The sequence below is a fragment of the Entelurus aequoreus genome, linkage group LG22, assembly GCF_033978785.1.
Source record: "Entelurus aequoreus isolate RoL-2023_Sb linkage group LG22, RoL_Eaeq_v1.1, whole genome shotgun sequence".
Taxonomy (NCBI): Eukaryota; Metazoa; Chordata; class Actinopteri; order Syngnathiformes; family Syngnathidae; genus Entelurus; species Entelurus aequoreus.
In genome coordinates this window covers 3066826-3080583 of record NC_084752.1, presented here as the reverse complement: position 1 = coordinate 3080583, position 13758 = coordinate 3066826, and the positions used below count along the sequence as shown (strand labels likewise).

Genomic DNA, 13758 nt, shown 5'->3' with positions numbered 1-13758 from the left:
GTGATCTGGCTACGAGAACAATCCGCTCCATCCTCCACACGGCCCGGAGCGGCTTGGCCCCGCTCTGAACCTTTGCTGCATGCTATGGAATGGACATATAGGCAGTATGTGTGGGAGACTGCACCGTGGACTACTTCTTCATACGCGCATACCATTGATGTTATGTGTTGACATCTTAACGGGCTATAGCTTAGATGTTTGATAGTTTATGAGCTTTGAACAACCAATTAATATCACTCACACTTTCCATGTGTCCATTCAGGAAAAGACCTGCAAGGGACGATCAATTGTGCAGAAATATCTCCGCCAACTAAGACATAGCATGTGGGCTGCAAAGGTCTGGAGATCTGGGTTCAAGCCCTTGTTTGGACTTTTCCGTGTGAAGTTTGCCTCTCCGTACCGAACAATCTGACTATTAAAAGTATTACCCCGCAAAAAGTCAATAAAAACAATTTTAAAAAAAATACAAAAATGAGGGGTATTGTACTTGAACTAAGCAAAATTATCTGCCAATAGAATAAGAAAATTTGGCTTGTCAAGACTTTCCAAAACAAGTCAAATAAAATTAAATAAGTATATTCTCACTAATAACAGCTGTACTTTTCTTGGTAGAAAAAAAAATTAGACATTTTTTCTCAATATGTTGAAAAATATTCGTAAATATATTTTTTATTTCATGCTTGAAATAAGAAATGATTACTTTAAAAAAGTAACTAATTTATTGTTCTTAATGGAAAGGCAACAAGGCAAGCGCTTGTTACTCTCGGGGTCTCCTAGCCGCTCAGGCAAATCATATGGTCTAAAAATGCATTTTTCCATGGATAACATGACATCATCGCGTCAAGTGCGTGCTCTTTCAGTCAATTAGTGCGCATATATACAGCCCGGCCCCCGGCCAAACATTTTTTTATTGTAATTTTGAAGAATTTATCTGAATATGCATGAACTATTTTTGTTCAAAATAGTTAGAAATGTCACATGTTAAATGTTTAAATATTAACTGTCAGTTTACTGTACTGTGCCAACTGTACTACTATATGAGTACCTATTTTCTATTGTTTCATTGAAAATAAAACAGCAAAGTCCATTTGGCTGTCATCTGTTTTAATTATGAGACACAATTGTGTCAAAGTCATGACTTTTTTTTTTTCATGCTTGAAATAAGAAATGATGACTTTAAAAAAGTAGTTTTCTACTTGTGAGTGTTGATGACACAACAGTTGATATTCTAGTTTCAAGCATGTTTTACTCAATATAGCTCATCAAATCTCAGCAACAAGCTGTAATATCTTACTGACATCATTTAGGAGCAAAACACTTAAAACAAGTAAAACACTCTAACATCAAATCTGCTTAGTGAGAAGAATTATCTTATCAGACAGAAAATAAGCAAATATCACCCTTATTTGAGATATTTCATCTTACTTAGATTTCACTTTTTGCAGTGCTGACTATGAAGAGTATTAGAAACTGTCAATTTATCATTACTTTACAAAACAAAGACAGCATCGGTGGTCGCATCCACAATAGACAACGTGTTTTTATTGGCCAACTTCACCGGCGGCTCCAAGTCAAGGCTAACATTTACTTTACTGCCTTCAGCTGCGTGTTTAGCTCCAAGTCCAGTCATTCTGTTTTGGTCTATTACCGTATTTTCCGGACCACAGGGCGCACCGGATTATAAGGTGCACTGCCAATGAGTGCACTGCAAAAACTGCAATCTAAGTAAGATGAAATATCTCAAATAAGGGTGACTTTGCTTATTTTCTGTCTGATAAGATCATTCTTCTCACTAAGCAGATTTGATGTTAGAGTGTTTTACTTGTTTTAAGTGTTTTGCTCCTAAATGATGTCAGTAAGATATTACAGCTTGTTGCTGAGATTTGATGAGCTATATTGAGTAAAACATGCTTGAAACTAGAATATCAACTGTTGTGTCATCAACACTCACAAGTAGAAAACTACTTTTTTAAAGTCATCATTTCTTATTTCAAGCATGAAAAAAAAATCATGACTTTGACACAATTGTGTCTCATAATTAAAACAGATGACAGCCAAATGGACTTTGCTGTTTTATTTTCAATGAAACAATAGAAAATAGGTACTCATATAGTAGTGCACTTGTTATTAGTGAGAATATACTTATTTTAAGCTATTCTTGGGTTCATTGAGGTTAGCTAATTTGACTTGTTTTGGAAAGTCTTGACAAGCCAAATTTTCTTGTTCTATTGGCAGATAATTTTGCTTAGTTCAAGTAAAATACCCCTCATTTTTGTATTTTTTTTCTTGTTTTTGAACACTGACTTTTTGCAGTGTGGGTCTAGTCAGGTATATTTTCATACAAAAGGTGCACCGGATTATAGGGCGCATTAAAGGGGTCATATTATGATTTTTTTCCTACACTTCCTTGTGGTGGTTGTCCGGTCAAAATGTTGCATAGATGATGTTTAACAGACCATCTTCAAGTCTCTTTCCGACAGTCGCTTCCGGATGCGCCGTTTTGTGGGCGGTCTTATTTACGTGGCTCATCTTCGACAGCGTCTTCACCCCGTCATCTTTGTTGTAGCGGTGTAGCGTGCAAGGACGGGAGTGGAAGAAGTGTCAAAAGATGGCGCTAACTGTTTTAATGACATTCACACTTTACTTCAATCAATAACAGAGCAGCATCTTCTTATCCGTGGCTCACTAGTGCAACAAGGCCGGAAATGTGTCCCGTGAAAAACCGTCCGACCGGAACTCTAATAACTAAAGTTCCTTGGGTGAATAATGTAAACTCACTACACCGGTATGTTTTAGTGCTTCTATGGCGAGTTTACTGACAGATATACACTACCGTTCAAAAGCTTGGGGTCACCCAAACAATTTTGTGGAATAGCCTTCATTTCTAAGAACAAGAATAGACTGTGGAGTTTCAGATGAAAGTTGTCTTTTTCTGGCCATTTTGAGCGTTTAATTGACCCCACAAATGTGATGCTCCAGAAAGTCAATCTGCTCAAAGGAAGGTCCGTTTTGTAGCTTCTGTAACGAGCTAAAGTGTTTTCAGATGTGTGAACATGATTGCACAAGGGTTTTCTAATCATCAATTAGCCTTCTGAGCAAACACATTGTACCATTAGAACACTGGAGTGATAGTTGCTGGAAATGGGCCTATGTAGATATTGCACCAAAAAGCAGACATTTGCAGCTAGAATAGTCATTTAGCACATTAGCAATGTATAGAGTGTATTTCTTTCAAGTTAAGACTAGTTTAAAGTTATCTTCAGTGCTTTTCCTTCAAAAATAAGGACATTTTAATGTGACCCCAAACTTTTGAACGGTAGTGTAAGTTAGAACTTTACACTACTTTATATTAGAAATGGCAACAGCGGAGGATGAATGTCACATAACAAGAAGATCGAGAAAAATAAGAAGCTTATCGACTACGTGGTCACCACAGACTACAAAGGCAAAGACTTATGCAGATCCCAAATACAGATCAGCAGGCACCAGAAGGTAAGAAACGTTGCTTTTGTATAATATTGCGAAACAAAATGCCAGATAATATGTCTTACCTTATACACACACCATAATAATACTCCTATGTTGAAGCACAGTACAATCCATCAAGCGGTGTGGCTTCATAGCTTACCAAAGTCCTACTAAAACATTTTGACAGATTTTTGAGCGCCGTGTGTAATGTTCTATATTTTCAATGGAACATATAACATATTGGTGTTGTTTACTTGAGTCTAGGGCTGCAACAACTAATCATTTAAATCGATTATAAAAATAGTTGGCGATTAATTTAGTCATCGATTCGTTCGATCTATGCTATGCGCATGCACAGAGGCAATTATTATTATTTTTTTATAAACCTTTATTATAAACTGCAACATGTACAAACAGCTGAGAAAAAATTATCAAAATAAGTATGGTGCCAGTATGCTGGTTTTTTCCAATAAAATGCTGGGAAGGATAGAAATGTGGTTTGTCTCTTTTATCCGATTATTAATCGAAGTAATAATCGACAGATTAATCGATTATCAAATTAATCGTTAGTTGCAGCCCTACTTGAGTCATATTGCAGTCAACACACATCTCTTATTTGTGACTGCCATCATATTGCAGTCTACACGTACACTACCGTTCAAAAGTTTGGGGTCACATGTAAATGTCCTTATTTTTGAAGGAAAAGCACTGTACTTTTCAATGAAGATAACTTTAAACTAGTCTTAACTTGAAAGAAATACACTCTATACATTGCTAATGTGCTAAATGACTATTCTAGCTGCAAATGTCTGCTTTTTGGTGCAATATCTACATAGGTCCATTTCCAGCAACTATCACTCCAGTGTTCTAATGGTACAATGTGTTTGCTCATTGGCTCAGAAGGCTAATTGATGATTAGAAAACCCTTGTGCAATCATGTTCACACATCTGAAAACACTTTAGCTCGTTACAGAAGCTACAAAACTGACCTTCCTTTGAGCAGATTGACTTTCTGGAGCATCACATTTGTGGGCTCAATTAAACGCTCAAAATGGCCAGAAAAAGAGAACTTTCATCTGAAACTCCACAGTCTATTCTTGTTCTTACAAATGAAGGCTCAAACACAAAATTGTTTGGGTGAACCCAAACTTTTGAACGGTAGTGTATCTCTTATGTGTGGCTGCCATCTACTGGTCACACTTATAATTTCACCATTTCCCAAATAAAATAGCTTCGCGGTCGGTAAGCGCAACCAAAACTATTCCATACATTAGGCGCACCGGGTTATAAGGCGCAACGTCGAGTTTTGAGAAAATGAAAGGATTTTAAGTGCGCCTTATAGTCCGAAAAATGTGGTAATCTTTTTACTTCTGCAGTAACTTGTAACGGGAAAAGGTCGACTCTGATTGGATGTTGTTGTGGACATTTTTGATGGAGTTAACATCTGCTCACGGCTGATCAACCTGAAATAAATGTACGGTTATGTCTACAATTAAAGCTGGCTAGAAACAAACGGTCAGGATTACAAAGCCATCAGTTGTGATGAGTGGAGGACATTTTGTTAAGAGTGAAGTCGAGCCGCGAAGTGGGATCAAATTGGTTTCAAGTGTGAGTAAGTGCACGGCGGCCCACTCTCATCTCTTGACAGAGGACGACTAGGAGGAGGAAGTCTCCGGGGACCTGAGGTTGATTGCAACATAGATCTGCTAATTGACGACTCTGCTGGGCTCATGATTTATGGCGGAGGAAGACTTGTCCAGCTTGGACAAAAAGACTGAAAGTCTCAGCAAGAATTGAAAAGAATAGTACTTACTTGGTGCTGTATACTTAGGCTATGTCTACACCAGGGGTCACCAACGCGGTGCCCGCGGGCACCAGGTAGCCCGTAAGGACCAGATGAGTAGCCCGCTGGCCTGTTCTAAAAATAGCTCAAATAGCAGCACTTACCAGTGAGCTGCCTCTATTTTTTAAATTTTATTTATTTACCAGCAAGCTGGTCTCGCTTTGCCCGACATTTTTAATTCTAAGAGAGACAAAACTCAAATAGAATTTGAAAATCCAAGAAAATATTTTAAAGACTTGGTCTTCACTTGTTGAAATAAATTCATTATTTGTTTTACTTTGCTTCTTATAACTTTCAGAAAGACAATTTTAGAGAAAAAATACAACCTTAAAAATGATTTCAGGATTTTTAAACACATATACCTTTTTACCTTTTAAATTCCTTCCTCTTCTTTCCTGACAATTTAAATCAATGTTCAAGTAATTTTTATTTTTTTTATTGTAAAGAATAATAAATACATTTTAATTTAATTCTTCATTTTAGCTTCTGTTTTTTCGACGAAGAATATCTGTGAAATATTTCTTCAAACTTATTATGATTAAAATTGAAAAAAAATATTCTGGCAAATCTAGAAAATCTGTAGAATCAAATTTAAATCTTATTTCAAAGTCTTTTGAATTTCTTTTAAAATTTTTGTTCTGGAAAATCTAGAAGAAATAATGATTTGTCTTTGTTAGAAATATAGCTTGGTCCAATTTGTTATATATTCTAACAAAGTGTAGATTGGATTTTAACCTATTTAAAACATGTCATCAAAATTCTAAAATTAATCTTAATCAGGAAAAATTACTAATGATGTTCCATAAATTATTTTTTTAATTTTTTCAAAAAGATTTCAATGAGCTAGTTTTTGTCTCCTTTTTTTCGGTTGAATTTTGAATTTTAAAGAGTCGAAATTGAAGATAAATTATGTTTCAAAATTTAATTGTCATTTTTTTCGTGTTTTCTCCTCTTTTAAACCGTTCAATTAAGTGTAAATATCATTCATTATTAATAATAACATAGAGTTAAAGGTAAATTGAGCAAATTGGCTATTTCTGGCAATTTATTGAAGTGTGTATCAAACTGGTAGCCCTTCGCATGAATCACTACCCAAGAAGTAGCTCTTGCTTTCAAAAAGGTTGGTGACCCCTGGTCTACACTAAGCCGGATAACCCCTTAAACGAATAATTATTTAGCCTAAGCCCCATTTTAGCCACACTAAACCAGTGTTTAAGGTCCCCCTCCTCGGACAATTATTTACACAGGTAAGTGCGCCGTGTATTTCTTGAATCTCCGGCTCTTAGCTTTGTATGGACTCATTGATCGTTTACAAACTGAGTTCGGAGCTCAAAGGAAGGTCAGTTTTGTAGCTTCTGTAAGGAGCTAAAGTGTTTTCAGATGTGTGAACATGATTGCACAAGGGTTTTCTAATCATCAATTAGCCTTCTGAGCCAATGAGCAAACACATTGTACCATTAGAACACTGGAGTGATAGTTGCTGGAAATGGGCCTCTATACACTTATGTAGATATTGCACCAAAAACCAGACATTTGCAGCTAGAATAGTCATTTACCACATTAGCAATGTATAGAGTGTATTTCTTTCAAGTTAAGACTAGTTTAAAGTTATCTTCATTGAAAAGTACAGTGCTTTTCCTTCAAAAATAAGGACATTTACATGTGACCCCAAACTTTTGAACGGTAGTGTATAAGTAACTAAATAGTTACTTTTCACAGTAACGCATTACTTTTGAAATAAAATAACTAGTAACTGTAACTAGTTACTGGTTTTCAGTAACTAACCCAACACTGGCCCTCAATGAAAACCAGTTTGACTTCCCCTCCCTGTAATATTTACATCTATACAAGTATATACCATTTACCAATATCCGGCATCCTGTGTAAAGGGCAGATAAAGCCTATGGAGTAGACGAGTGATGAAGTTGCTTTTGATGTAGCGCATTAACACCGCCTTTAAACGCAGAGCAAGCGTGGACTACAGCGTCCTAATTAATATGATTCGTCTTCATAAAAGTTTCCCTTGCCCACGTCTGTTTATCCATCAATAAGTCGAGGTCGACCCCAAGCAAAGAGCTGCAAGTGAGGCTAAACAACAAGAGATGAACTCACAACTTATTCTTCACACCAACGCCAAATCGACAGTTTGTACTCCCAAAGGATAGTCTGAGGTTACTGTACGCCGCTGACGAAGAAGAAGTTGCCCAAAAGCAACACGTCGACTGTTTTATTTGATGGAAACTTTCAGTAGGGTTAACAGCACAATAAGTCGCAGGTAAACTGCAAAAAGTCCGTGTTCAAAAACAAGAAGAAAAAAAATACAGAAATGAGGGGTATTTTATTTGAACTAAGCAAAATTATCTGCCAATAGATCAAGAAAATTCGGCTTGTCAAATTAGCTAACTTCAATTAACTCAAAAATAGCTTAAAATAAGTATATTCTCACTAATAACAAGTGCACTTTTCTTGGTAGAAAAAAAAAGAGACCTTTTTGCTCAATATGTTGAAAAATATACTTCATCAACAGCGATACAGGTCACACTGAGGGTAGCCGAATAAAAAACTTTAACACTGTTACAAATATACGCCACACTGTGAATCCACACCAAACCAGAACCCTTTGCAGCACTAACTCTTCCGGGACGCTACAAGGTGTGTGTGTGTGGGGGGGGGGGGTTTGGTGGTAGCGGGGGTGTATTTTGTAGCGTCCCGGAAGAGTTAGTGCTGCCAAGGATTCTGGGTATTTGTTCTGATGTGTTTATGTTGTGTTATGGTGCGGATGTTCTCCCGAAATGTGTTTGTCATTCTTGTTTGGTGTGGGTTCACAGTGTGGCGTATATTTGTAACAGTGTTAAAAGTTTTTTATACTGGCACCCTCAGTGTGACCTGTATCGCTGTTGATGAAGTATGCGTCGCATTCGCTCGTGTGTGCGTACAGAAGCAGCACATATCTTGTGACTGGGTCTGAACGATGTTAGAAGCGGACGTTAGGATAGCTCGTAGAGGACGTTAAAGGTTAATTTGTTCAACCTTGGCCCGCAGCTTTGTTCACTTTTAAATTGTGGCCCACTCTGTATTTGACTTTGACACCTCTGTTCTAGCAACAAGCTGTAATATCTTACTGAGATCATTTAGGAGCAAAACACTTAAAACAAGTAAAACACTCTAACATCAAATCTGCTTAGTGAGAAGAATGATCTTATCAGACAGAAAATAAGCAAATATCACCCTTATTTGACATATTTCATCTTACTTAGATTGCAGTTTTTGCAGTGTAGGCCAACCTTTTTGAAAGCAAGAGCTACTTCTTGGGTAGTGATTAATGCGAAGGGCTACCAGTTTGATACACACTTCAATTAATTGCCAGAAATAGCCAATTTGCTCAATTTACCTTTAACTCTATGTTATTATTAATAATTAATGATATTTACACTTAATTGAACGGTTTAAAAGAGGAGAAAACACAAAAAAAATGACAATTAAATTTTGAAACAGTTTATCTTCAATTTCGACTCTTTAAAATTCAAAATTCAACCGAAAAAAGGAGAAAAACTTAAAAAAAAGAATTTATGGAACATCATTAGTAATTTTTCCTGATTAAGATAATTTTAGAATTTTGATTAAATAGGTTAAAATCCAATCTACACTTTGTTAGAATATATAACAAATTGGACCAAGCTATATTTCTAACAAAGACAAATCATTATTTCTTCTAGATTTTCCAGAACAAAAATTTTAAAAGAAATTCAAAAGACTTTGAAATAAGATTTAAATTTGATTCTACAGATTTTCCAGAATAATTTATTTGAATTTGAATCATAATGAGTTTGAAGAAATATTTCACAAATGAAGCTAAAATGAAGAATTAAATTAAAATTTATTTATTATTCATTACAATAAAAAAAATAAATGTACTTGAACATTGATTTAAATTGTCAGGAAAGAAGAGGAAGGAATTCAAAAGGTAAAAAGGTATATGTGTTTAAAAATCCTAAAATAATTTTTAAGGTTGTATTTTTTTCTCTAAAATTGTCTTTCTGAAAGTTATAAGAAGCAAAGTAAAAAAAAAAAAAAGAATTTATTTAAACAAGTGAAGACCAAGTCTTTAAAATATTTTCTTGAATTTTCAAATTCTATTTGAGTTTTGTCTCTCTTAGAATTAAAAATGTCGAGCAAAGTGAGACCAGCTTGCTAGTAAATAAATAACATTAAAAAATAGAGGCAGCTCACTGGTAAGTGCTGCTATTTGAGCTATTTTTAGAACAGGCCAGTGGGCTACTCATCTGGTCCTTACGGGCTACCTGGTGCCCGCGGGCACCGCGTTGGTGACCCCTGCGCTACACCCTCATTTAGAGGTGATGTAAACCAAGTTAGCCCGGTCGTCCCTCGGCCTTACATACCTGGTCCGAGTCCATTATGTCCGCCAGATCGTTCTCCGACATATTGAGGATGGAGGCAGCGATGGACTTGGCTTTGATCATGGACTTGGCTGAAGGGTTGCCTTTAGCCGCAACAGCGCCGGCCTGCCTCAACCTCCTCTTCATCAGCTGCTGCTTGACCTCGTGCACCTCCACAACTATCTCACCGGCCAGGGCCTGGAGGAGAGAGAGGGAGAGAGCACAACATGACGAAATGAATACGGCGAAGGATGGCGGATGAATAAATGAAATTGATCAAGCATGCGCCAGCGAGGACTGGTGCATTATGGAGGAATATTGAGTTTGACACACCCAGATTCTCCACGGTTTTGCTTTGGAGGGAGCGCGGTCCGGTGGGTTCGCTGCCCCGTCGATTGAAAGCAGCGGGAACGCGCCTTCGATATCAAACGCACCTCCATTTTTTTGGCTAAAATCTCCACAGACAGAGAATCATTCATCAGAAGCGGAGAGGCGCCTGAAAATGCAACCATTCATTTATTTATTTGCTTTCTGAAGGTCTCGCCGCACAACAGGGCAGCATAACACTGTTAATAATTAAGCTGCGAGGGGGCCTAAGCAAAATGGTGCCCGAGTGGACGGCGAAGCGAAGGCGAGCAACGGGGCCGGGGATGGCACGGCGGCCGGGGCGCTAAATGGGAAGTTTGCTCTAAATACAGAGAGACAATTAAATGTTAAAACTGCCACTGTACACGAGCAAGTCAATAAAGCAAACTCCCCTTTGCTTCATTCCGGGCTTATTGATCGAGGCAATAATCTTCCGTATCATTCCCCTGTAAGCCTGCCGAAAAGCTGACCTTGGAATAGACGGTCAGGCGAGGGAAGCTGGGGACGGCGCAGCTCTCAGCGCAACGCAAACAAATAAACAAAAAGAGTACAACTTTGCTTTCAGACAGAACATAATGTAACCGAGCGAGGGGGGGGGGGAGATGAGGGAAAAGACCAGCGCAAAGACTGATGAAGATTTTGAAAGCGTGGCAAACATCTCTATTAAGTCTGCAGGAAGAGACGTGTGCACTGCACAAACTGCAATCTAAGGAAGATGAAATATGTCAAATAAGGGTGATATTTGCTTATTTTCTGTCTGATAAGATCATTCTTCTCACTAAGCAGATTTGATGTTAGAGTGTTTTACTTGTTTGAAGTGTTTTGCTCCTAAATGATGTCAGTAAGATATTACAGCTTGCAGAACGACTCTGGGCTTATGAACATTTACACTTCACCCAAAGACAATGGGCATATATACAAACACACCCCCCATCCCCATCCACGCCCCTCACCACCGCTGCTTAATTCCTCTTCGGGGTTATGGACGGCTAGTAGCGCTTTATAGCAGCAGGCCGGCCTCCATGGCCCCAAATCCCCCCCTCCCCTCTGTTGTGAGTTGTTGTGATTATATGTAACATGTTTATGTGTGCTATGCTAAATGAGGTTTTTTCCCTTGGACTCAGTCTGGATCCCCTCCCGAGGGTCCAGTCTTAGACTGATATTTTTTACTCTTCCCCCCTTTCCCAATATCACCTTTTTCCCACCAGTGGCTGATCCGTTGGCGGTCCCGTCTTGTCTCCCTGTAACGTATGTCTGCTCTTAGTGGGACTGTGCCGGAAATGAAATTTCAGTTCTTATGTGTCTTGTACATGTTAAAGAATGGACAATAATAAAGCATCTTGAATCTTGATCTTGAGCTCGTTGCTGAGCTATATTGAGTAAAACATGCTTGAAACTAGAATATCAACTGTTGTGTCATCAACACTCACAAGTAGAAAACTACTTTTTTAAAGTCATCATTTCTTATTTAAAGCATGAAGAAAAAAAAAATCATGACTTTGACACAATTGTGTCTCATAATTAAAACGGATGACAGCCAAATGGACTTTGCTGTTTTATTTTCAATGAAACAATAGAACATACGTACTCACATAGTACCGTATTTTTCGGACTATAAGTCGCAGCTTTTTTTCATAGTTTGGCCGGGGGTGCGACTTATACTCAGGAGCGACTTATGTGTGAAGTTATTAACACATTAGCGTAAAATATCAAATAATATTATTGATGTCATTGACGTAAGAGACTAGACGTATAAGATTTCATGGGATTTAGCCATTAGGAGTGACAGATTGTTTGGTAAACGTATAGCATGTTCTATATGTTATAGTTATTTGAATGACTCTTACCATAATATGTTACGTTAACATACCAGTTGGTTATTTATGCCTCATATAACGTACACTTATTCAGCCTGTTGTTCACTATTCTTTAGACATTTTAAATTGCCTTTCAAATGTCTATTCTTGCTGTTGGCTTTTATTAAATACATTTCCCCCAAAAAATGCGACTTATACTCCAGTGCGACTTATATGTTTTTTTCCTTCTTTATTATGCATTTTCGACTTATAGTCCGAAAAATACGGCAGTACAGTTGGCACAGTACAGTAAACTGACAGTTAATATTTAAACATTTAACATGTGACATTTCTAACTATTTTGAACAGAAATAGTTCATGCACATAAATTCCTCAAAATTACAATTAAAAAAAATTTGGCCGGGAGCCGGGCTCTATATATGCACACTAATTGACTGAAAGAGCACGCACTTGGCGCGATGATGTCATGTTGTCGATGGAAAAACGCATTTTTTAAACCATACGATTTGCCTGAGCGGCTAGGAGACCCCGAGAGTAACAAGCGCTTGCCTTGTTGCCTTTCCATTAAGAACAATAAACTAGTTTTTAGTGTAAGTTTGCTGGTTTCAAGAAATGTAATGCAGAGCACATATCATTATGTCAAGATAATGGCACTAGCATTTACTTCATTTAAGAATATTTTTCAACATATTGAGCAAAAAGGTCTCTTTTCTTTTCTACCAAGAAAAGTGCACTTGTTATTAGTGAGAATATACTTATTTTAAGCTATTTTTTGGGTTCATTGAAGTTAGCTAATTTTACTTGTTTTGGAAAGTCTTGACAAGAAAAAAATTTCTTGTTCTATTGGCAGATAATTTTGCTTAGTTCAAGTAAAATACCCCTCATTTTTGTGTTATTTTTTCTTGTTTTTGAACACTGACTTTCTGCAGTGTGTGAAGTCCTGTTTTGTCTTTTTTCACAACTAAATGCTTTGCGCACAACCAAAACTGAGCTATTTAAACAATAACATATTTCAAATAGCCTTTGTCACAGTTTTTTTTTTAGAACAACAGAGCAAGATGTAAAATACAACACAGTCGTACCTCAACTTAAGAGAGTGATTTCAGTTAAGAGCTGTCTCTCGGCTTTACGTTGCAAGCAAGAATTGGAGTTACAAGCATTTGCTGGTTTCTAAGATCGGACCAAAACATCTGGTCTTACTCGCTTGCATTAGCTTTCAGCTGGAGATCATCATAACTTTGTTTTCCCAAACATGGGGAAGGAAAAAAGTGAGTGCGAAGCAGAAGTGGATGATATTCATTAAATTTAAGCAAACAAATGATCAAAAACATGACTGAGTGCGAAGCAGTTGGAGCTTATCAATCAACTAGATGAGGCAATTCCTGGAGGAATTGCGTGTGAATGCTCCAATGCTGAAGTTGAACCGACATCCTGGAATTGTTTTAGAACTCTTGAAGTAGAGCACACAATTCCTGAACAGGGTTGAATATTTTGAAGTTGGAACAGTTTGAATCAGATGAAAAATGTGGAACTTTGAAGAATGTCCTATTGATTTCAATGAGAATTTCCCCCAAAAATGGGAATTTCGGGTAAAGGGGGAATATTTTTGAAAATGGTTTGAAGAGTTTGAATAAGTTGAAAAATGTGGAAATGGTGGAAGTTTGAAAAATGGTCAATTCATTTTGAATGGGAAACTTAGACTTAGACAAACTTTAATGATCCACAAGGGAAAATGTCCCGGAAAACCGGGAATTCTGGGGAAATCTGGGAATGTTTGGAATTTGTCAAGGGAAAGCCCGCAATTCCCGAATAAACTGAACAGTTTGAAGTTGGAACGCTTTGAATCAGATGAAAAATGTGGGCATGG

The 13758-nt window shown here is 37.3% G+C and overlaps 1 protein-coding gene across 2 annotated transcripts in view; it reads right to left on the bottom strand.

Annotated features, from left to right (window-relative positions):
- Positions 1-13758, bottom strand: part of LOC133639947 (centlein-like) — a 152378-nt gene that overhangs the window by 51137 nt on the left and 87483 nt on the right. For both annotated transcript variants that reach the window (XM_062033671.1, XM_062033672.1), the window contains exon 12: positions 9712-9906. In XM_062033671.1, coding sequence (XP_061889655.1) covers positions 9712-9906 — 195 coding nt within the window. The remainder of the gene's footprint in view (positions 1-9711; positions 9907-13758) is intronic.